At 38.3% G+C, this 25416-nt stretch overlaps 1 protein-coding gene across 27 annotated transcripts in view; it reads left to right on the top strand.

Moving 5' to 3' along the window:
* The window catches only part of LOC129721480 (glucose transporter type 1), a 551257-nt gene that overhangs the window by 403724 nt on the left and 122117 nt on the right, over nt 1-25416 (top strand). For all 27 annotated transcript variants that reach the window (XR_008727400.1, XR_008727398.1, XR_008727397.1 and 24 more), the window contains 5 exons: nt 2596-2720; nt 2779-3057; nt 3142-3329; nt 21794-21883; nt 22309-22431. Coding sequence is in view for 23 of the 27 variants with exons in the window: in XM_055674105.1 (XP_055530080.1) it covers nt 2596-2720; nt 2779-3057; nt 3142-3329; nt 21794-21883; nt 22309-22431 (805 nt within the window). In the remaining 4 variants the exon portion in view is untranslated. The remainder of the gene's footprint in view (nt 1-2595; nt 2721-2778; nt 3058-3141; nt 3330-21793; nt 21884-22308; nt 22432-25416) is intronic.

Below are 25416 nucleotides of genomic sequence, written 5' to 3'. Positions count from 1 at the left end.
TTTGCATTCGGTATTGAACAGTATGCCGAATAGGAATTCGTCTTAAGCGCATTATCTCCAATTATCATTTTGCGGTTTGGTTGATTCTAGTCAATAACTGAGTAATATCGGTATCCTTTGCTTGTTCTTTACGCATTAGGTTTGCCTCTTTTTAAGCAATTAATTATTATTATTTACCGCAAGTGGAAAATTAATTCAACATACCGCAATATGACTAATGAGAGGCATTCTTTCATACACTCAAAATTACAAGGAATTCCCTACTGCAAAGCGATTCCTAGCCTTCCTACCAGGTTTGTTTAAAGGTCACCCAGCTTGATAATGTTGTTAACCCTCTCCCGCTCACGAGGTTTTTCATGATTTAAAAATGCTTTCCGGGTCAATTTGGGCAAAATACTTTGCAGGGTAGTTGAAATCACTGTAAAACATTGAATTTTGAAGAAAAAAGCAAATTTTGAAATGGTGCTACAAAGCACCTATGAGCACAGCAGGGACTTTTTTTAAAAACACGAAAAAAAATTTTCTAAAAATTTTTGAAGTATTTATTCAAATACTATAGAAAATAATGTAAACAACGTAGTTTTCGAAAAAAAAAACTTAGTTTATGACTATTCGATGATTTATTTTTTATGGAGTAAGGAATTTTCTAGGCTAGAAAATTGGCTCTCACTGCATCGATGAAAGGACGAATTTTGAAGAGCATGCCGTATCCGAGTTCTCCTCTTTTCTGCATCTCTGAGTTGTCATGTACCTAGATATTGGCTTGCAGCTTTTCCCACAAATGGTAAGTTTTCGTTTTTGGTCCGCTTTCAATGCCTTTAGACCCACTTTCATTTCTTTCTTGGTCCGTTTTACTGGTGTCTCTACTTCTGCCTCGTTTGTCTCGGAAAAATACTCATGAACTTCATCTGGTAATGGATCTATCGCAAACATAGCGACTTCATCTTCAATGTCGCTTCCCATCTCATCAGCTTCTGATATACAGTTTATTTAAGGTCATCGATTTTTTTGTCTCCTGTATGCCCAGTGGTGCTCTGAGGCACCATTTAAAAACTTATGGAACAATCGTGAAATTCGGACTTTCTTCTGTAGTTTTCTTGATAACAGTTCAAACATTGAATCAAGCTGACATTTGATATGCCATGTTGAAAGTACATTAGAAGTGCAAGATTTTGTAGAAAAAAGAATTCAAAATAATTTATTTTTTTTTCTAAGTATGGTCATTACAATTCTTGGTGCTCAAGAGTCACCATGAGCGGGAAAGGGTTAATTATTTGCCAGTGTGGACACTGGTGTGAATTGCAACAGTGCATCTAATAAGCCGTTATCATCGCCCAAAAATATCATAAACAATATAACCCCTCTTCCCCCTTGATACCGCTCACAGGTATCGAGGTGACGTCCCTTAGCTTATCCTGGTTTCCCGATGCTGATGGAAACCGATCAATGTTGCACGGTATCTGTACGCGTAAATCAAATATTAGATAATCATGGCCTGGAAAATTTGCATATTTTGCAACAACCATCGCTGCAACCGTGTCTTTAGGAAAGCGCGCACGACCATAGGCCATACCATTCTATGGTCATCACACTATGGAATAATGCGTTACCAGATTCAACCGTCGATGTTGTGTTCATTACGGGAAAGTAATTCGCTCGAAATGGGAATTAATAATCAAACGGTCGCGTTCAATGAAGATACAATAGCGATGTGCGAGCGATTGGATAGGAAATTGTTCAGAAATCGTAAATTATCATAGCGTGTATGGGTGTGTGTGTATGTATGCAGCACATGCACATCAACATTCAATCTGTACTAGAGCGCAATTTCGACATGTGTTGCTACTTTCCTATTGTTTACGAACTGATGGCGGATAAATTGTAACATTTCTTGGGACTCCATGGAGTGAGTCGAATAAACATAAATCATTTCCGGAAAATTGAGCTGCCAATATGCGCTTGGATATATTGCTTGTTTAGTGATCAGAAATGTTTACGGAAGGGTGGGAGTCGCGTTTGAATTGTTTTATTACATTGAAGGATAGATTTGTCATTTGTTTACTACAGACTTTTTTTGTTATTCCAACGTGACGCATCTATTTAGCTAGTTCATGGGCCTAATTTATTGTCAAAATGTGCAAGCTAATCTCCATTCACTCTTTTAATTCTAAAGCCCGCTTTCCGACGGACTTCGGGGTAATAACTATAAATCTTGAATTACCGTCTTTTTTCGGTTGATAGAAACTAATATTTTTTGTTATACTCCTACATTTCTGTCCAGTTACTACAATTATAAGATGACGCTGTTTCGAAAGCGAAAGAATACTTGCACACTTGAATTGTTGACAAATTGTAACTTAGTGTTATAGAAACTAGCAAAATATAAACTGATAAAATCTTTTAAAAGTGTCCAAATTTAGATTTTGCTTATTATTCTTCAGGACAAAACTTGATATGGTGATCATGTTGTAAAACAAATCGAAATAAAAATTGGACGCATGATTATTTTTTTAAGTGACGACTTTTGAAATAATATATCTGGCTAAGCACTTGTTTTTAACAAGCTTTTCTATTGTTTTTTTTTTGCCCTTTCAGAAAAGGCGGCCTGTTGCTAAACAACGTACTCGGTATCTCGGGTGCATGCCTGATGGGATTCACGAAGATGAGTCATTCCTATGAAATTCTATTCCTCGGACGATTTATAATTGGTGTCAATTGTGGTAAGTTTAGTTGACTGCATAGAGCTTCGGCTAGTAGACTTTTCTGCTCTCATTGCAGGCTTAAACACATCATTAGTACCAATGTATATATCTGAAATTGCTCCATTAAATTTAAGAGGTGGTTTAGGTACCGTTAACCAATTGGCTGTGACCGTAGGATTATTATTATCACAAGTACTGGGTATAGAACAAATTTTAGGAACTAATGATGGCTGGCCCGTGCTGTTAGGGCTAGCCATCTGTCCAGCTGTATTACAATTACTACTCTTGCCTATCTGTCCCGAGTCACCTAGATATTTACTAATTACGAAACAGTGGGAGGAGGAAGCGCGAAAAGGTTAGTCCACCAATGACCGGGTGAAGTAGTCGGAAAATTGACATCTTTGTTTTTTTTCTTCTTCTATTTTTCCTCCCTGAACAGCTCTCCGGCGGCTGAGGGCATCCAATCAGGTGGAGGAAGACATCGAAGAAATGCGTGCCGAAGAGCGAGCGCAGCAATCGGAAAGCAGCATATCGACGATCGAACTGATATGCTCACCAACGCTGCGGGCGCCACTCATCATCGGAATTGTGATGCAGCTGAGTCAGCAGTTTAGTGGAATTAATGCCGTAAGTATCGAGCTGAAGAGCTAGGATGCAAGCCTAGTACAATTTGTTGTTTGCTTTGTGAGCATGTTTAAACACTATAGAAAATATTTTCAACATTCCTAGTAATATATGGAATACCTTAAACAGTGTGGATGAGTTTTTGCAAATATACCTAATCAAAATATTTTACTAAAAAGCATTATTGCTGGTAAAATTCCGTATTTTCCACGGCCATAATCAATATTTTGTCGTATGGGTGTATATGATTCATCTGTGGAAAAAGCACACATGTTTAGTAAAAGAGGATATAATCTTTCGTTGAGCTAACTAAAATGATGAATTTTTGTGGCCCTAAATTTGGCTATTGTGAAGGCACTGCAGGGAAAACAAATTCCGAAAATAAATCTTACAACTCTGTGCTCGCAGATCATTCCAACGTAATGGTGGTAAATCCAGGCATTTCACAGAATATGCTAAAATGGGTAAAGTAAAAGCAGCGGTAAACAAACAAACAACACAGAGCATTGCTACAGAGAATATAGCTGCTTAATTCCATTACGGCAAATAAACTATCTTATCTGCAACAGACAATGTTCAATTTTATGAACGCCAGCTCGTTCGTGTTGATACTGATATTCGTAGCTCTCAGTGTCAACTGAGAATCTATCACTGCACACTGCACAATGGTCCAGAAACCGAATTTAGGGGGAAATTTGGGTCTAGAGCTCTATAGCAACATTTTAGAGAAAAACTTTCTTCTACAAAGTTGTTACATATAATAAAGCGCTCATTGAAAAATTATCAAATATTAGGGTGACCAACATTTTCAATGCAATCAAGTATCTAACTTTTTTATCTTTGTAGATAGAGGAAAACTTTGTTCTACAATGTTATAGCTCCATTAATTTTAAGTAACTTTGTAAAAAAAGTTTTTCTCTATCTTTGAAAACAACCGATTTATATTTAAAAAACATATTTTACGCTCTAACTTTTTTATTTCAAATTTCATCTCAAAACTCTCTTGGAACAACTTTTAGAGCTTTTTAAGAGAAACAATTTGCAATGCTGATATCGTAAATATCTCAATTTTACTCAAAGTTATTAATGTTTTTCATCAAAAAATATGCGTTTTTCATTTGTATGTCATTCATTTTGGGGCAAACATAAAAAATATCTCTTGGTCTTATTTTGAAGGGCATACTTGACTCTATAAATGGAGGAACTTTTAGAGATATGTTATTTTTTAAATTTTAGTAAATTCAATTTAAAAACAAGACGAAAATTTCAATAATTTTATACATTATGCATATTAAAGCACCCAGATTTATTTTTTGGTTTTTCTTATAACTAGACGTAATTACCTTTAATTTGACCCAAAAAGATCGAAAATCGATCAACTGGTTCAAAAGTTATGAATTTTTTTAAAAATAAATACATCGGACACAGTCGTTTTTATGGTCACCCTATTTCGAAGTTGGTCACGCAAAGTGCTTCAATTGTGCTCAAAATCGCAGGGATGCATCTATGTTGAAAATAATCAAACCCGTATTGTTTCGCTGGGTTGTTAAGGGGACCAGCTCCGAAATAGGATGACCATAAAAACGGCTATTATCGATGTATTTTTTTTTTTTTAAATTCATTACTTTTGAACCAGTTGATCGAATTTCGATCTTTTTGGGTCAAATTAAAGGTAGTTACGTCTAGTTATAAGAAAAAATACCAAAAAAAATAAATCTGGGTGCTTTTATATGCATAATGTATAAAATTATTGAAATTTTCGTCTTGTTTTTAAATTGAATTTACTCAAATTTAAAAAATAACATATCTCTAGAAGTTCCTCCATTTATAGAGTCAAGTGTGCCCTTCAAAATGAGACCAAGAGATGTTTTTTATGTTTGCCCCAAAATGAATGACATACAAATGAAAAACGCATATTTTTTGATGAAAAATATTAATAACTTTGAGTAAAATTGAGATATTTACGATGTCAGCATTGCAAACTGTTTCTCTTAAAAAGCTCTAAAATTCGTTCACAGGCAGTTTTGAGATGAAACTTGAAATAAAAAAGTTAGAGCGTAAAATATGGTTTTTCAATATAAATCGGTTGTTTTCAAAGATAGAGAAAATCTTTATTTTACAAAGCTACTTAAAATTAATGGAGCTATAACATCGTAGAACCAATTTCTCTTCTATCTACAGAGATAAAAAAGTTAGATACCTGATTGCATCGAAAATGTTGGTCACCCTAATTTTCGATAATTTTTCAATAAGCGCTTTATCATATGTAACAACTTTGTAGAAGAAAGTTTTTCTCTAAAATGTTGCTATAGAGCTCTAGACCCAAATTTCCCTCTAAATTCGGTGTCTGGACCATTGTGCACTGGGCCAGAAATGGAATCTAGCGGAACGAAATTAAGAGCGCTCTCAGGGTTTGACCAATCGGTTTCCGATCTTCTACAAAGTTTCTTGGTATTTTTTTTTAGGTTTAAAATTAGTTTATTTGACACGGCACGATACATTTTCTGTTTTACTGAGCCAAGTACAATTCGTATTAATTCTACGTTAGCAGGGAAAAGAGGGAGGCCTTTTATTTATTCTCGCGGCCGACTACGAGCTAGTGGGTATTTAAGGTGAGAGAAGGGAAATACAATTCTTGCTTAAAACTAATTAAGATATACGATCTATTTGTGTTTCGACTGGTGTTCTTTTTTGTTATTTAAACATAGATTTAGGCTCTTCGTGTTCGTGTCTCCAGCGTCGTATACGGGTATTCTGACAAATAGACAAAAGAATATTAAATTTTAATGTCAGTCTTTTTCAAATAACAGTACAGTTGTGTCATGTACTGGAGATCACCGCTTCCCAGAATGTCTCTAACGGTTGTTTTCCTCGGGCCCGGAGGGAATCTATAAGCTCGGACCTAACATCACAGAATTCGGCACACGACCAAACAACATGCTCGATGTCATGGTAGCCATCGCCACAAACGCAGTGATTACTGTCTACAAGCCCTATACGAAAGAGATGCGTGTTTAACGTGTAGTGATTGGACATAAGTCTGGACATCACGCGAATGAAGTCCCGACCTACATCCAACCCCTTGAACCATGCTTTCGTCGATACCTTAGGAAAAATGGAATGTAGCCACCGTCCCAGTTCATCTGAGTTCCATGATGATTGCCAACTGTTGAGTGTTCTCTGACGCAAAATGCTATAAAATTCATCATAAGCAATTGGTCTTTCATAAATATCGCCATCAATAGCACCCACCTTAGCTAAAGAGTCAGCCTTTTCATTACCCGGAATCGAGCAATGAGAAGGGACCCACGCTAAGGTAACCCGGTAATTTTTATCTGTTAAAGCACTTAAAAACCGCCGTATTTTCCCCAGGGAATACGGGGTGTGCTTCACAGGCTTCATCGATCGCAGAGCCTCAATGGCACTGAGACTATCTGTGAAGATGAAGTAGTGGTCTATGGGTAGGGTTTCGATGATTCCAAGAGAGTACTGAATAGCAGCAAGTTCTGCGACGTACACGGAAGCAGGAGCATCGAGTTTGTAGGAGGCGGTAAAATTTTCGTGGAAAACACCGAAGCCAGTGGACTCATCTAGATTAGATCCGTCAGTGTAAAACCTTTTATCATAACTAACATGTTTAAACTTATTGGAAAAAATCTTAGGGATCTCTTGGGGTCGCAATTGATCCGGGATACCAGAAATGTCTTGTGTCATGGTGGTGTCGAAGAATATAGCATTATTAGAAGTATCTAAAAGTGCGACATTGGATGAATCGTATGAAGAAGGATTAATATCTTGAGCCATATAGTCAAAATATAAAGTCATAAATCTGGATTGAGATTGAAGGTCGACCAACCTCTCGAAATTTTCAATTACTAATGGGTTCATAACTGTGCATCGAATTAGCAACCGGTAAGAGAGATTCCAAAAACGATGTTTCAACGGAAGAATACCCGCTAACACTTCAAGACTCATCGTATGGGTCGACTGCATGCAACCCAAGGGAATACGCAAACAACGATATTGTATTCTTTCTAGTTTCAAAATATGCGTGTTCGCAGCGGAGCGAAAGCAGAAACAACCGTACTCAAGAACTGACAGTATTGTTGTTTGGTATAACCTCAGAAGGTCTCCTGGGTGGGCACCCCACCAGGTTCCGGTAATCGTACGAAGAAAATTAATCCTCTGTTGGCATTTTCGTGTTAGATACCTAATATGACAAGTAGGGTGGGACAAAAAATAAGTACTAGCTCCAATGCACTTTTCGTGTTCCTTATGGGTCCTGTAACAACTGTGTAACTTTTCTGATCGATCGGTGGAACCCCTGATTTGCGCCCGATTTTTAAAGTTTCCATACGATTTCATATGGGAAAATCCACTTTTTCAAAACTTATCCTCTAGAAATTTCCAGTTGGCTCTTAAAAATATACCAATACATGATATTTGTAGGAAATATTCCTGGGAATAATTCTTCTGAAGACTGTAAGGCGCTACAAAATTTGTAGAAAAAGTTATTCACCTTAAACTGATCGAATGTCTGACGAACGGCTCAACATTGAATTTTTCCAGCAACACTGCTGCAGCATGCTGCTGTTGCAAACTCAACAACGTGATGAGAAACAGTTTCGCGTAGAATTAAGCTTGAAAGCGTGATTTTTTGCTCATAGTATCTTCGGAGAAAATGCTTAGAATATCATTCCCTATATTTTGATAGTATTCGTTGTGTGATTCATACCCCTAAAAGTGAGAAATCAGCTTTCTAAACACCCCTACGTAGTGAAAAACATTTTCGTGTGGGATTAAGCTTGAAGGTATGATATTTTGCTCACGTTATCTTCATTATCGGAGAGCTTGCTTAAAATATTAATTATTAAGTTTTAATGTAGATTGATTACTCCCCCTAAAAGAGGGAAGTAAACTTTCGAAACACCCACCTCGTGTGACAACTTGGGTTCTGGTGCCAATTCAATAGATCATACCCTGGTGTCTTTCAGAAAGGAGTTTGGTAGATACATAGCTACAAGTTGCGCAGATACATGGCTAGCAGGTCACTACGAACCAATGAGGTATACATAGGTGAGGAAGAAGAAGACATTCGTCTGTTCTAGTAGCGAAAAAAGGTAAACAGAAGCAAAAAAAACTTAAGAAGGCAAAACAACTTGAGAATGCTAAAGTCTTAGTAAAGGCTGATAACATTCAGAAAAACTCTACACTTTCTAACTTTGTAACAAAGGCAACGAAACGATTTTTCGAAATCATGAAAATCTCAACGGGCTTTCTTAAAGAAAAACCTGAAAAATGGCAATCAAATAAACAATATCTGGAAGCACAAGAACGCGTGAAGGCAATTGCAGTAGTGAATGATTTTGCAGAAAGAGCCGTGAAGCTTGTCAGCGACTACAACAACAAAATAACAAAAGATCCCGATCAACAGAATTATTTGCTACAAGTTGTCGAATCCCACAGACAACAAAAGCCTTTGAAATATTGAAAGGTGATAACCTTTTTTGTTAAATTTTTGTATATGTTTTAATCAATATAAATTGCAATAACTATCAGTAATAAAAAATTAAGTTGGAGCCAAAGATGTTTCCATTTTCAACAGACAGCGGTTTGCAATCAACACGGGGAGCTAAAGAAAAACTTTGAAAACCTACCCTTTTCCAGTTGTTTCGGATCTTCCAGCGGCCCACCTTGGTGCCCGCTCAACCAACATCCCGCCCAAAGATCAATACTCTCTTTTTCGAAAAGTGCATTGGAGCGAAAAAATTACACCAACGCTTTTTTCCCATACAACTGTGTCCCAGTCTAATGACAGGCCCAGGTGCATTTAGAGTCGAACCAGACCCCGAGATATTTAGCGACTAAAACCTGAGAGATCGTTTTACCCGTTAGTACGAGCTGCAGCTGAGCTGGGTTATGCTTCCTAGAAAAAACGACCAACTCAGTTTTCTCCGGAGAGAATTCGATACCCAGCTTAAGAGCCCATTCAGACAAATTGTCTAAGGTATCTTGCAATGGTCCTTGCAGATCGCTAGCCTCGCTACCAGTAATGGATACAACGCTATCGTCTGCAAGTTGCCTTAGCGTGCATGAATTTGCAAGACATTCATCGATGTCATTGACGTAAAAATTATATAAGAGAGGACTTAAACATGAGCCCTGGGGAAGGCCCATGTAACTAATTCGGGAAGTTGTCGAATCGCCATGTGAGAAATACAAATGCTTTTCTGACAACAAGTTGAGCAAAAAGTTATTCAAATTTGGTGAAAGTCCCTGCGAATTAAGTTTCGCGCTTAAAACTTCTACAGAGACAGAGTCAAAAGCCCCCTTAATATCCAAGAACGCAGAAGCCATTTGCTCTTTCCGAGCAAATGCGACTTGAATTTCAGTAGAAAGCAACGCTAGGCAATCGTTCGTCCTTTTGCCCCGGCGAAAGCCAAATTGAGTATCTGAAAGTAAACCGTTTGTTTCGACCCATTTGTCTAACCGTGAGAGGATCATTTTCTCCATTAATTTCCGGAGGCAAGAGAGCATCGCAATCGGCCTATATGAATTGTGATCAGAGGCAGGTTTCCCGGGTTTCCCAATAGCAATGACTTTTACCTCCCTCCAGTCATGCGGAACAATATTTAGCTCAAGAAACTTGTTGAACAAATTCAACAAGCGTCTTTTTGCAGAGTCGGGTAGATTCTTCAACAGGTTGAATTTTATTCTATCTAACCCTGGAGCCTTATTGTTGCACGACAGGAGAGCCATTGAAAATTCCAACATCGAAAATGGAGGCTCTTCCGTAGTTACTATAAACGCGTCGCGAAAGGTTTTCTGTTCCGGTACAGAGTCCGGACAGAATTTTTGGCAAAATCGAGTATCCAGCGATCTGAATACTCCTCACTCTCATTCGAAACGTCACGGTTCCGCATGCGCCTGGCGGTATCCCAAAGAGTGCTCATCGCTGTTTCCCTCGACAACGCGTTTACGAACCTCCGCCAGTACCCGCGTTTTTTCGCCTTTACTAAGCTCTTCATCTGCCTGCCCAGTGCCTCGTACTTTCGAAGTAGGTTGACAGTGCCGTACTCCCGGTAGTCCTTATACGCCGCGGACCTTCGCGCGTACAGCTCAGAGCACTCTTTGTCTCACCATTTGTTGGGAGGGCGCTGTCTAATCGTTACCCCGGGTATCGGTTTCGTCTGAGCTTGAGTCGCGGCGTCGATTATCAAGCCAGCCAAGAACGCGTATTCTTCCTCCGGAGGAAGTTCCTCGTGAGTCTCGATAGATTGCGCTATAATAGACTCATAACACTTCCAATCAATATTACGTGTAAGGTCGTAGGAAATATTGATTGGGTTCGGGGGAGTTGAACCATTAGCAATTGATATAACGATTGGAAGATGATCACTACCGTGGGGATCGTTGATTACTTTCCACTGGCAATCTAACGCTAGTGATGTCGAGCAGAGGGATAGGTCAAGCACGCTTTCACGTGCTGGAGGATTATTTACACGTGTCGCTTCCCTAGTATTCAAAAGTGTCATATTGAAGTCGTCGATCAAGTTACAAATTAAAGAAGATCGGTTGTCGTCGTACAGCGACCCCCATAGCGAACAGTGAGAGTTAAAATCTCCCAAAATCATAAAAGGTGCGGAAAGCAATTCTGCTATATCAAGGAGTTGCTTCTGTTCAATCCGCGCGGATGGGGGAATATATAACGAAACAAGGCAAAGGTCTTTTCCATTCAAATTCGTTTGAATGGCAACAACTTCAATATTCGAGATCGAGGGGAGGTCGATTCTGAAAAAAGAATAGCACTTTTTGATCCCTAAAAGTACCCCTCCACCGTGTGAGTCTCGATCTCGACGAATAATGTTAAAATCGTGGAAATGGAGTTGATCGTTCGAATTGAGAAAGGTTTCACAGAGCGCGAATGCGTCACAATTGTATGTATTCATCAAATGAGAAAATAGATCGAATTTGGGGATGATACTTCTGCAATTCCACTGTAATACAGTGAAAAAATTCCTAACCTCTTTCGCCGTATGAGTCATCGAAAGATATAATAGCTGAAATGAGGGGCCAAGTTGCTGCTAGTTGCTTCAAAAAGGTTTTCACTGTAGGAAGAAGAGCAGGAAGAATATTTTGTAGCGGATCTGGTATGTTGAATGTTTTAAATATCCAGTCCACAATATCAGAAAATTTTATGAACCCTGTTTCTTTTTTATCTTCTGATCGAGAAATGGGTGCACGAGGGGTTTTTGGTGCCCCAGGAAGCGGTGGGTGCTCCTGGTTTGATTTGAAATTAAAACCGGGGGGTACTTGCTTCGGTTTTTCTTCACCGCTTCCTTTTTGTGTTGTCTTATTGGTCATTCCGCTAGGGGTTATCTTACGACCTTTGCGAGAAAGATTAGGAGAGTTGAGCATTCTCCTCTTCCTAGATCCCTCTGGCAAGGCATAGGAACACCCTTCGACGGGATCGTCAGATGTACCCTCATCAGTTGGCAAGAAGGAAAAGATGTTTCCTGTCAAGGGTGGCTCAGCCCTCTTAAGCATTTCTGCAAAAGAGCGCTTTGATCGTTCCTTAAGGGAACGCTTATTTTTTTCCTCGCGCTGTTTGTACGCGGGACATGCCGGAAGGTCATGCCGAGTTCCCTCGCAATAGAGACACTTTTCAGTAACCCCACTGCAAGCGTTCTCAGCATGATTGCCTCCGCACTTGCTACAGCGTGCCTTGTTGCAGCAGTAGGTGGCTGTGTGACCTAACTGCTTACAGTTTTGGCAATGCATGACCCGCGGTACGTACTGGTAGACGAACCCTGTCCAAGCGGACGTAGTTCGGCAGCGCGGATCCGGCGAATGTTACTCGGAAGGAATCCGAAGGGAGGAATTTCTTCTTCCCTTCTTCGATGGATACTGAATGCAATTGCTTGCAATCCAGTATCTTTACACTTTGCATCAAGGGGTTTTTAAAACAGCAAACTCCATGACGCAAAATGTCATCGACAGTGAGATTCCCCTCGGTAACCACACCGTCGATTTCTACATCCTTGGCAGGGATGTACACGCGATACTCTCTCGTGAAGAGCTCGTAGCCAGCAATTTCGTTTGCTTGCTTCAAGCTACTCACGACAACTCGCAGTTTGTTCGGCCTCACCTTCGTAATCTCGGTTACGGCCGAAAAATGTTTGGCCAGGTCTTTGCCAATTTGAATAATATTCAATGGCTTCTTTATGGGCCGGAAAAAAACAACGTAGGGACCGCCAGCGGCATCTGGCTAAGCTTTTACCCGTACTTCCGGTACTCTTGGTACAGGACTTGGCAAAGGGGAGGGCACAGGGGAAGGTAGGGGTGAGCTGATGGGAGAAATTTCAATTTCTTCCCCGTTTGTTTCCACCTCCAGGAAAAGTTGCACCTGCATGTCGTCCATTTTGTGGGAGCGTTACGCTCTACCGCACACAAACGATAAATATTCGAATATGGGGGGGGGGGGTTCAAGTAGTTGATATTAAATTTTAAAAACAATTTTCAATCTACAATGGATCAAATAAAAAAAAGACAGTAATACTAATACTAATAACAATAGTAATATTAATAATAATAATAATTGTAGTAATAATAATAATAATAACAATAATAATAATATCAATAATAATATTAATAATAATATTATAACATAGTAATAATATTGATAATTATAGTAAAAATTCTAAATGTAATACTTCACCGAACGTCTAAGTCACGACCTCACGGCTGATAGTTGGATTAATCGAGTGTCTCCGCAGAACAAACAATGACGATCCTGCTTCGTGTTGTGACACAGTGGCCGTATCTTACACGCGACCTTGTAGATGCCACTTGTAGTTGACTTCCACTCGCTCGATCGTATGGTGGTCCGTGCTGCTAGCGGGGTAACAGCGGTGCGGGAGAATTATTCTTGCTGATATATCAGCTGCGTATCGAATCACTGGCGGGGTAGCCTGCCCCTACCAGTGTGCAGATGTTTCTGCCGATATACAACAGGCTATTGTTATCGCGCAACACAAAAACTAATCGACAAAAAAACACCCGTACGATAACTCGTGTATTGTTATTTTGCGAACTCAAACGGAGATAAACAATTTGCGTCTAATCGAGACGAAAGCAAAACAACGAATGAAGTTTCTTGGTATAGTTAGGGCTTCATTTTGCATGTTTGAATTAGTTCGGAATATAGCCGCAAAGGTGGCGTTGCGATGCTAACTTCTTTCCCTTACGCGCTAGAGCTTTGCGCTATTCGACAAAGTTGTAGATCTCTAAATTCCATGAAACTTTACAGAATATACAAAATTTCTAACTCTTCAAATTTCAGAGATCTACGAGTTTTTATAAATTTTGTCTGAGTTTCACGTTTTATTGTGATAATTTTATGAGTTCACTCGAATTAATTTCTTACAAATTTTTTCTTGATAGAAATTGAATTATTACGTCGTTTTCTTTCGAGTACAGAAGTTATTGAAGTACTTAAGTGAAAATAATACACAAAATTTGAAAAAAATGCATAATTTTGTGAAATAGATATCTCAGCGGGTAGCAAGTACCATGATTTTTTCTAAAAATTGTCCATCAAAAAATCTTTATTTTCTGAAAATTTGAAAGAAGTGTTTTTTGTTGTTTTCGTGATATTTCAGTTTGAATATAACCATAGGTTTCATATAATACAATTGCTATGTATTTATTGCATGGAATACACGGTCCAGTACTCTGATACTCTATTCAACCTAAGTGCAGTCTTCAGCAAAGTTTCTCAGTGTAATAAGAACTTCAACTTGACGCTCAGTTTAGTTCGCGATTTGGCCGCAGAGATGGCGCTTCGACACCAACTTTTTATTATTACACGCTAGAGCTCTGCAGTAGAGAAAAAGAACAATTTTAACAGTAGTCTTCACTTCAGAGCGTTCACGTTTTATGGAATTTAGAGATCTACAACTTTGTCGAATACCGCAAAGCTCTAGCGTGTAAGGGAAAGAAGTTAGCATCGCAACGCCACCTTTGCCGCTATATTTCGAACTAATTCAAACATCCAAAATGAAGCCCTAACTATACCAAGAAACTTTGTAAAAGATCGGAAACCGATTGGTCAAACCCTGAGAGCGCTATTAATTTCGTTCCGCTAGATTCCATTTCTGGCCCAGTGTGCACTGACGGTGAAAATTTGCAACCCTGCGCAACACATCTAACTTCATGAATGTATCTTGAGGAAAAGCGCGGTAAATTGATTAAATATAAGATGGCGAGTTCAATATTGCGGCCAGAACTTTGAATAGCTAACATATAGCCCTAAATGTTTCCTGCATAATGACGAGCTGTTTGTAGAAGGTTTTGGACTTCGAGATATAACTCGATTAAAATATTTAATTTTCTCTTTTATAAAAACTTATTGGCCTTATTTCAGTTAGAATTGCCCATAAATCGATACTTCCAAACAGATTTGTTATTTTTCGAACTAAATTTATATTTTTAACAACGGCTTTCAACCGTTAACACACAAGTTTATTAAGCAGACAGTATGTGCAGTAGGGAAAGCGAAAAATAAGCGAACTGGAAATATGATACAGATTTGGAAAAATATACCGCACGGGACTTGAACCCGCAATCTCCCTGTCTTCGGCATGATGTTTTGACCAATTAAACTACGGGGGGCGGTGGTACTGTTCCACAATCTATATCGTATCACATTGCTCTGCCGACTTATTCTATTGCTCATCCCTAACAATAACAATCCCTTTCAAGTGCGCACACCTCATGTCAACGACCTTCTTAGATCTGGCTCTAAGTTCGTAATATTGTTCATAGAAAGTAATTATGCGAATATTACCTCAATTCTGGTGCCGATCGGTTCACTCCTCACCCCGTGAGACCATCTCCTTTCATGGAAAAAGTGTCTTGTTTTAATTCAATTATGGCTTCAAAAACATCATATTTAGAAATAAAGTGATGCATAAATTTTCAAGAAATTCAGTTGACGATTCCGAAAAAAATATCGATATCTAATGAGTGGCAGTGTTGCCAGATAGGTTGTATTAGTATTTGGAAAACGGAATTGCATTTGTTGGCAAATGAGCATACTTTGATTTTGAATTTAATGTTTTCATCGTGTTCCTGAGAAATTTATGCATGAAAAAAACTTATCGCCCCGAGGTATAATGAGAAAAACTCGAGTAATAGCATTTTTTTTAAATTCTATTTATTTTTTCCTGATTTGCTCACACTGTCTAATCATATTTTACTAACATCCCTGGAACTCTTTTGATTAAGAACATTCTGTATAACGCAGTTTGAAGGTAATTAGTCAAGAAATTGTAAAATAACAATTTTGACCAGCAGCTTTCCAAATATGTTTTGAAGTAGAATACTTCTCTCAGGAACTTCGGCTACATATAGACCGTTCCGATAAGTATAAATACACTTACGATCAACCGTCATTTCAAAGAACGTGCAGTATTCAACCAAACGTTGGCTGCGTCCTGTTGTTTACATCCAAAAGAAACAGATGCTGTCATTTTTTCTAACATTTAGTGCGAAATTTTGAAAATGCGTGGCCTTTCACCCGAGCAAAGAAAGCGAATTGTACACAAATGGGGCACCGTGACTGGTCTTTTCATAAGAAAATTAGCCAGAGAAGAAGGTATAAATGTCGGAGCAGTTCAAATCGCATTGCGGAAGTATTGTGAAGAGTGCACATTTACTGATGCCTCAAGACGTGGTAGAAAACCCGGGCCTGTTGATCCCACAATTGACAAAAAGGTTAAGGAATACTACAAGCGGCATCCTTCAGTATCAGTACGAGATGTGGCGAGAAAGCTCGGAACCTCGGCGAGTAACGTTATGTGTGCCAAGGGAAGAATGGGTCTGCAGACCGGTCGGAAGCAGAAGCAGCCAAAACTAAATCCAAAACAAGCTGAATCTGTGAAACCGAGAGCTCGGAAGCTTTATGAGAAACTTCTGACCAAAAAAATGGGGTGTGTTATCATGGATGACGAAACCTACATAAAACTGGACTATAAGACTCTGACAGGACCGCAATTTTATACATCACCGAAGGAAAAGGATGTCCCTGGACCAGTGAAAGCCATTTACACCGAAAAATTCGGCAAGAAAGTAATGGTTTGGCAGGCCATTTGTGAATGTGGGAAAATATCTCGTCCATTCATTACGAATGACACAATGAATGGTAAAATTTACGTGAAAGAGTGTTTGCAGAAAAGCTTGTTACCCATGGTTAAGCAGCATAACAATCCTCCAATCTTTTGGTCCGATCTTGCTTCCTGCCATTACTCTAAGGATGCACTAGGGTGGTATAAAACAAATAATGTCACATGTGTCCCAAAGGAGATGAATCCTCCAAACTGCCCTGAAATTCGCCCTATTGAAACTTTTTGGGTTTTGACCAAGGCAAAGCTGAGGAAATATGTCAAACCAGCGGACAATGTTGAAAATTTAAAAAAGATTGGCTTAAAGTGGTAGAAATGGTCGAAAAACACACTGTGCAAAAGCTTATGAGTAGTGTTAGGAGAAAAGTTAGAGAACTCGCGTATCCTACGAAAAATAATCCCAACTTGAATTGAAACTGAAAAGAAAACACTTACTATCTATATTTCAGAATAAAATGACCCGAAAAGTCCTGTATTTTTTGTTTTACTCAAGAAAGAAGATGTATTAATAATTTTCGGAACAGTCTATAGGGATGTGAAATGAAAATCTAAAACCGAAAAAAGCGAAAAATATGTCCAATTTCAAATGCTAATAAATCGGTTAGTATTCGATGGATTTCCTTCGTTCTTGTAGCAATAGCAATGCAATTGGAAAATCTTCTAAGATTCTTCCCAAATGAAGATAATTGTAATTTTATTATTCAAACTATTGTACTATTGAAAATAGTCAAGTCTTGTCAAAACGAAAAATTCGGCCTCTGATTGGTCGTTATATGATTGCTTCCCAATCACGGTCGACAGAATCATATACCTTGCAATTTGGAACATGCTATTTGGCCTATATAAGAGCCTGTTTCAGCCGAAGCCGCTCATGATAGTTCTAGACAGCGACAACAGCAGTCGTCCTCCCTTAGCAGCAGCACTAGCAGTGTAGTGGATACCAGCGATGGCGGAAAGCGGCCACAGCTGTGGCGTAGCGCACTAGTTGCAGCGGATTCCAGCAACGATAGCAGCTGGGCCAGCTGATGCAGGGGCAGTGGATACCAATGGCAGCGTATAGCGGCCACAACTGTGGCATGGCTATGGATAGCGCACTAGTTGCAGCGGATCTCAGCATCGATAGCGGCTGATGCAGTGAGGCTCTTTAGCGAAATGCAGTCTCTGTGTGATAGTGGGCACTAGTAAATGCATTCAATGAAAAGTCAATTCATTCTGACAACTCGTGAGCCGTCTAGTTTTGAGTGTTGAATCAGTTTTTCACTGTTTATTTTATCACAAGGAATATTTTTTTCACACTGTCAGTGATAACGCAAATATGTGATCGGCATCTTATCCGATACTAAAATGAACAACAAATGTCCTTTTCAGGATGAAATAAAAACTTGATTGAATAGTTAATATTTTCTAATGAGTTAATTCACATTTTTAAATTTGTAAAAGTTATAACTTTTACTTTATCTCCGTGTCTCAGAACGTACTGAATTATCTTTTCGTTCATTCATGAGCACGACATCCAAAAAAAATTCATCTCAAAATATAAAAATTGTCAAGCCCCAACCATGACAAGCAACTTACTATATTATTGAAAATGGTCAATCCTTGTTGATGCGCAAAAGTCGATTGATCTGATTAGTCAACGTTTATTTACTAGAAAAAATGACTGACACGCAAGCCGCCGGGTTATCTTTCTTGTAAAAGTATTCTACTTCAACCTTGCGGTCGTGGCTTTGCACACAACTCTCCTGTCATTTTGTAAGTTGAAAAATTAAATTGCATTTATGGGTAAATAAGTGTATTTTGATTGCAAACTTGAACATAGCATTGTATTTCTTAGAAAATTTTATACACAAAATACTTATCAAACAGAAGTATTATGGCCGGAACACAAGTTACAGCATTCTTAAAAAAATTTCAACTTTGTTACGATATTTTTAATTTCATAAAAAAAAAACAAGAAAAGCATATTTTTTTGTTGGCGATACCAGTCTTGTGTGATGGTTTTTCAGTATTTCGTTTTTTTTTCTTTCATATACGCTGCCTTGATAGCACTTTGTAGATGGACTTCCCTGTTAAACTAGATGAAAACGGTTTAAAAATTATAGAGTCGAAACCAGACGGCGCCACACTGTTTCCAAAGCTGCAAAAATTTTGGAATATAAAAATCCACTTTGTTTCAATTTAACTTTTCTTAGTGATTTTCTCGATTTTTAAATGTTCTACAACAATGTTTGCTACAACAAAACGAACAATTTCTTGAAAGAAAGTTTATTCTCATCTCGCATATTTTTTTTTTGGTATTGACAATTTTTGCTTAAATAATGCACTTATTTACATTAATTACGTTTACTCAAAAAAAAATTGGAGCTGTAATGTCTTCAGCAAAGTTGTTTTGGTGATTAATCTCCATTTTATGAAAATAAGAACTTTGTGATTAATCTACCTAAAAGTGAGAAACGAATTCTATTTTTCTCATTTTTGCATATAAAAGTCCTCTTTGCTGGGTAAAGTTATTGCATATTTTATAAGAAACAACTTTCTCGAAGACACCATACTTCTATCTGCCCATTTGACTGAACTATTGTAATGTTTTCTTAAGAATGCCTCTAAAAATCATTTTTTTAATGTAATTTTCTATTGTGATTTTCTGAAATTTATCACTGTTCTACAATTTATTTCAATCGTGTTTTTGCAGCTTTGGGAACAGTGTGCGGCGTTGGGATTAATGATGCTTTGTTGAACCGACCCTTTAGAATTTTTTTTACTCGATGCACTCGGTAGCTGTCACAAATTTGACAACTGGGAACAGTTCTTCAGCGCCCAGTCATAGACCTCTTTTGGTGATTGAATTCTTAAAAATGCTGTAACTCTTGTTTTGCTCATAATACTTCGGGGCGATAAGTGTTTAAAAAATAAAGTCTTCTCAGGAAGTAAATGATAATTTTTACTTAAATCGAATCTGGCAACATTGCCACTCAAATTGATATTATTTAGAATCCTCGACTAATTTTCTTCAAAAGCCACGGATAAATTTATTTCTAAGCATAATGCTTTTGAAGCCATACTTGAAAAAAAACAATGCTTTTTGACGATCAAAGGCACTTTCTCCAAAAAAGAAGATGGTCTCACGAGGCGAGGCGTGGACCGATCGGCACTAAAATTGGGATTTTTGCATTATTATTTTATATAAAAAAATACCAAAACTTTGAACATAATCTGAGGGTTGTTGATACATTGGCATATTTTTGCACACTTGAGTCGAAATGACCCTTATATCGAAGTTTCATAGCACTTTTGTTACTTGGGCTTAGTTGCCTAAAACTCTAAGAAATTATAATCGTTGTGCTGCTGAATACAGTAACTTTCTAAGTAGTTAGTTTCTCAAGATAAATCTGATTCATAACAGTCGTGGTATTATCGCTACCAATCTACTCATAAACCAAAAGCCTCCTAAACAACTTTGCTGAAGACCGCAACTTTATAACTGGTTAAATTCACAAGATAAATTAAGCGGAAAATACTAAAAACTCAACGTACACAGTAACGCGTTGTAATAGAATTCCGAACTGAAGAATTAGCCGGAGACACTTGACCTTCTGAACGGCTTTCCTGAATACCGCAGCTTACTGAAGCGGGGATTAGACGAAGCAAATATTTGCTATTTTTGGTAGGAATTTTATTTGTACAACATTAAATCCGTACTAAAAATAGCAAATGTTTGTTTCATCTAATGCCTGCTTAGATGTTTGGATTTACGACATACATCAATTTCTCGCAATTCTCACTGAAACCGTCCCACTGGTGACATGATATCTTTACAAAAGGGTTTTTTTATGATTGAAAGTAGTGAAAACATGAGATAACCGTTTTGGTTAGTTGATATCGATGGACCCCTCGAGCACCAAGGGGACAAACGGTTCTTAGGAAAGTTGTATTTTTGTATTTTGAGCAATTCTTGATCTGTTTATTGATCTATTTCTCTTGAGTTTGTCATTCAACTCCCTACAAACAGCACGTCATGGTAGAGAAGAATCTGTAGCATTCTTTATTTTTATTTTAAGTAGAAAAAAATTTCACCGCCATCTTGGATCTCGCTGTCATGTTGGATTTTATCAGAAAAACATGTTTTTGAGCAAATTCGCAACCACCGATTTTAAAATTGACGCCGCCATTGAAAAGCTGAGAAAAAATGCTCTAAGGTACATTAAAAAAATTAGGTGAACATCGAGTTTATCTTGCCATTGCTATTACTTGTCAAAATCGGGCTTCGAACAGTTCAACGCATGACGTGCGGCCAATGACGTGCAGTTTGTAAATATGCTTTCAGCAATCCATGCAATCTATCGTCCAGATGAAATAACAAGAAAATGAGAATTTTCAACGCCAAATTGCACTATATAGGGTATCGGCTCTATTATCGTCAGCTTTTTTTTTTAGATACTCTGCATTATGAAGAATTATTATGCAAAAAAATAGCGATCGTGGACATCATTTACCCCCATGAAGATAATAGTTCAAACCTGACGATAATAGAGCCGATACCCTGATACAATTTTGATCACTACGCTGTGTAAAACGGACTTGTTGAACTTTTTCTATCAGGAAATAAGCCGACAAATAGATTCGAGTAGTTTTTGTCCTCATCAGCGGTTTGTTTGTTTTCAGTTTCAAATTATGTTGATTCTCAGAGAATACAGTTACTAAATGCTCGATAACCAGGCACGTGTAAATCGACTTAACCCTCTAGTTGCAAAGTTAATTTTCAAACGGACTTCGAAAAAATCACTATGGATCTTTTTTAAACATTTTTTAAGTATTGATTGAAGCTTTTTAGAGGTGTGCCTAAGGACCGTCTATATGCGGCACTGGGCACTAGAAGGTTAATTTTTAATTTAAAATGTATGATAGGTTCACCCCCATCAAATGATTATAAAAAACTCTTTTTCAATTGGAAATTTTATACAATCTAACTTTTTCACACCGCAAAACGCATGTGAACAAAACACTGTTAGCATATTTACGTAAGTTGAAAGTATTCAACATAAACCACTTTCGCTAGCACCAGCTGTAACGCTCCAAAGATTCAGGATCTTTATTCCACCCAAGGTGAACGAGCTCCCAGTTTTCGTGTGGAAGCGCCTACTCTAGTTATCAAATTTTCACAAGCCATTTTACAGTCTGTCGCCACAAATCGCTAATGGCCATTTTCAATTTATCCACCCGTAAACACATCCCCATCCGAACGAACCACTCACTCTCTGCTTTTCTCTTTTCTGTACCATACAGGTTTTCTACTACTCAACATCGCTCTTCATGAGCTCAGGTCTAACGGAGGAAAGTGCTAAATTTGCTACTATAGGAATCGGTGCAATAATGGTAAATAATCATTTGTTGAGAATAGAAAGTCCCTCACTCCCCTCAACTGCCCCAAACGAACGAACGGACAGATAGAAACCAGACGAAAGGACCCGAGAGCAAAACAACACCAGTCACAGAACGCATCCTGTCACACTAATGGAAATGCCAATCGATCCCGGAAACCGCAAGATTGAAAGCCCTCACTCTGTCTGACTGACTTTCCGCTGGGTCCAAGTGGATTGTTTAATTCGCAAATACTCAGTTAGTTCCTATTCCCCTAACGACATTAACGCTCGGTTCGATTGTTATTTCCAAGTGATCCAGACATCCATCCAGAGTTGACCTCCCCACAACCACAATTCAATTTAAATTCTAGCAATATTCATCATTGTAATTTTTTTCTTTTTCTCTTTTTTTATTACACTACCACATCGTCCCTCTAGGTTGTGATGACACTCGTATCAATACCACTAATGGATAGAACCGGTCGACGAACGCTGCATTTATACGGATTAGGCGGAATGTTTATATTTTCAATATTCATAACGATATCATTTTTAATAAAGGCAAGTCTTTTCTCCATTATTATACCCAATAATAACTCACAGCGGGCCGTGGCCGCGGTCGCCATGTGTTGCGTTTGCTGCTGGTTGGTTCACTCTGGTGTGAAACACCTGGCGGCAAAATGGCTTGTGGTGGAGTAAAATCGGAGCAAAAAAAAACAGGAACAACAATCGTCATTCGCCCTGTTTTGTTGTTATTGGGGTCCATAACGCGTGCTGCTGTAGCAACAGTTAGGGCCCTGTCAGGCTGGGCTTAGCTCCGGCGGAAGAGGGTAATGCCAATGGCCAGTAACGCATTTTCTCGTTGCACCGTTTGTTGATACAGTGGCTTAAAAAATTAATTAAAAATTGCGGCTCTTCGCGAGGAAATAATCCAATAGGAGATCGGAACAATCGGCACTGCGGGGTTGTGGCGTGCGCCAGGCTGGCTGTCTATGCAGCTGTGGGTGGATCGGTTTGTAAATTTTGAAAACAGGGCGAACGATATTGCTAATTAATGAACCTGTGGTGCTCTCCAAAGGTCGAGGTGGAATTTATTGTTATTATTGCATGGGTTTTTGGGGTGTTGTGCGTACGGGTGTGTGCGCATCATTTCCAGTTGCATGCCGCGTTTGGACAGGAAATTGACTGGCCGGTGCACCGCGCGCAGCATCGTTCAATCGGTTGGCATTTTCGCTCTGGCACTCTGGTTTCAGTTGAATGAGGACAGAAAGTTAACATACAGTGGGCTGGAAATGGTTTCGAATTACAGAATAGTGGATGATAATCATTGATAACGAATCTGTTTATTGATATTAAACCAGGGTATGTGTTTCATTTTCCAGTTGAAAGACGCTCAAAATTAATTTATATGTTGTGCTGATTCGCTCGAGTTAGTTATTATGAAATTGCATTGTATGCAAAAATAATGATAGAATAGGCGATTGAAACTCTATCTGTGCTCACATGGATTTAATCCAATTTATCCTTATTATTTAATGAATTCTCAGTATTCCACAGCATTAATAAATCATTAAAAACAATTGGATAAATGTAGTATTCAAATTGTTATGCCCAACACGATGTTACCCACAAAACCGAATTTGATTCTATTTCGCAAAAAAGTAGTCCAGCAACTCGCTAAGACTAGCCAATTATTTCATCGCTTGTTACATACGCATTTGTGTACTAGTCTGAACTGCTCTGCCGGTTCAGTTTATGCCCTTTAGCTATATTGACTTAACTGCACACAGCATCACCGGGTATTTGCACGTCCCGGGCCCTTCATTCTAAATGCTCTTCGAGTAAGATTCAAGCATTCGAGCGATTCAAAATATGCCAACCCAGCGAACATGCATCACCGCCGACCATCGTTTGTTCAAAAATTGAATAAATTTTGCCTCGATCAGCAGCACCGATTTCACTCCACCGCACAACACATATACGAATATAGCTATTTTTTTAACTCTATGTCTTTCTCTATCTGTTCATCAATACAGTATTTATATATGTTGGTGTTATTATATTCATAAATATTTGGTATGATTTTGAATGGTGCTGTGATTTTATGTTATTCCCCGATAGTCAGTTATTTCTTCTTCCCTATGCTCCCAACTAGTCCGCAAAAAGCCCAAGCATCTGCATTCAATTGAACACCACTAACTATGCCGTTACCACCCTACTCCTCTTCACCCTGTTTTAACATTCCCGATATGTCATGCATGTAGTTATATTTTTATATTCAATAGCCTATATCTACTAAATGTTTTCGATGCTATCTCTACCTGAACCGTGGCTGGCTGGCTGGCTGGCCGACCGAAGAACTGCCAGGGCACTTGTATGCTGCTGGCACATTCAATGCATACGTGCCTACATAGCTGCTAGGGATGAGTGGCAAATGGTCATCGCACCTCGGAATTGAAACTAAGTGTTTGATCGATCGGAATCCTCCGATATGCATTCAGCGTTTGGGAAAAATTGATGAAATAACTACTACTACGTACTGAGTGAAATTATCTTAAGCGTTTTTTTCTATGGGTTGATGAATAGTTTTCGACGATATTATTTTATATTCCTAAAACAACAGGAACTTGAAAACACTAGTTCAGACATTTAAATGAAAGGGTTTTTATGTTTATAAATTTTGTAGTTTGTAACCTTGAGCTTCGAGAATCAAGCATCTCTAAGAGCAAAGTTATTTCTTGGAGAAGAATGTGTGCAATACTAAACTTATTTGAAGGTTAACCCTCTAGTACCCCTAGCTTTTTAAAGGTTTGACTGAAGCCCGTCATTGGGCACTAGAGAGGTAATGTGATTTTCTGTTGAATGATTTGGTTAGTAATCCTATCGGAAGGCATTAACGTATTTTGATATATATATATATATATATAACACATTAAACAGCCACTATTAAAAAAATCGAATTCAGAGTCTTAATTAACAACAAGCTAAATAGTTAACCTTTCTCCAGATAAAAACCTTTTTGAAATTCGTCAAACGGTCCGCGTCCGGTAGCGAAAACTCTAATGATTTAGGAATTAAATAGGACTCCCTCTAATCTCGATGGCTATTAATGAAGTTAGCACCACGTTGTTTAGAGGATTTAAATGTCCGTTCCAAACTCAACAAAACTTTTGGGTGTATTTCGAGTGACATCGATTTGAGTGAAGCGTTGCACAAGTATTTTTCACGAGTGGATATCTAAAACTATGTTTTAAACCACACACTTTTGTAAAATAATTGCTTTGAAATTATAGTGATAATTTTTCTGAATGCATCCGTTTTCAAGTGATTACGAACTTAAACTTAGTTAACAGAACAACGGTTTTACCTTTACACTGGTATGTACATTATTATTCGGGTCAGAATCGAAAAACAGGACCTGTTTCATAATGTATTCATCCGCGTTTCTATCATTATATTCTTATTTTGTCATCTCTTGGACATTTCGGTGCAGAAAATTTTCCTGAAGGTTTACTGCAAAATCATGTCGTCAAAGTCTTTTGCCCT

Source organism: Wyeomyia smithii, chromosome 2 (assembly GCF_029784165.1).
Source record: "Wyeomyia smithii strain HCP4-BCI-WySm-NY-G18 chromosome 2, ASM2978416v1, whole genome shotgun sequence".
Lineage (NCBI taxonomy): Eukaryota > Metazoa > Arthropoda > Insecta > Diptera > Culicidae > Wyeomyia > Wyeomyia smithii.
This window is presented reverse-complemented; position numbering and strand designations above follow the sequence as displayed.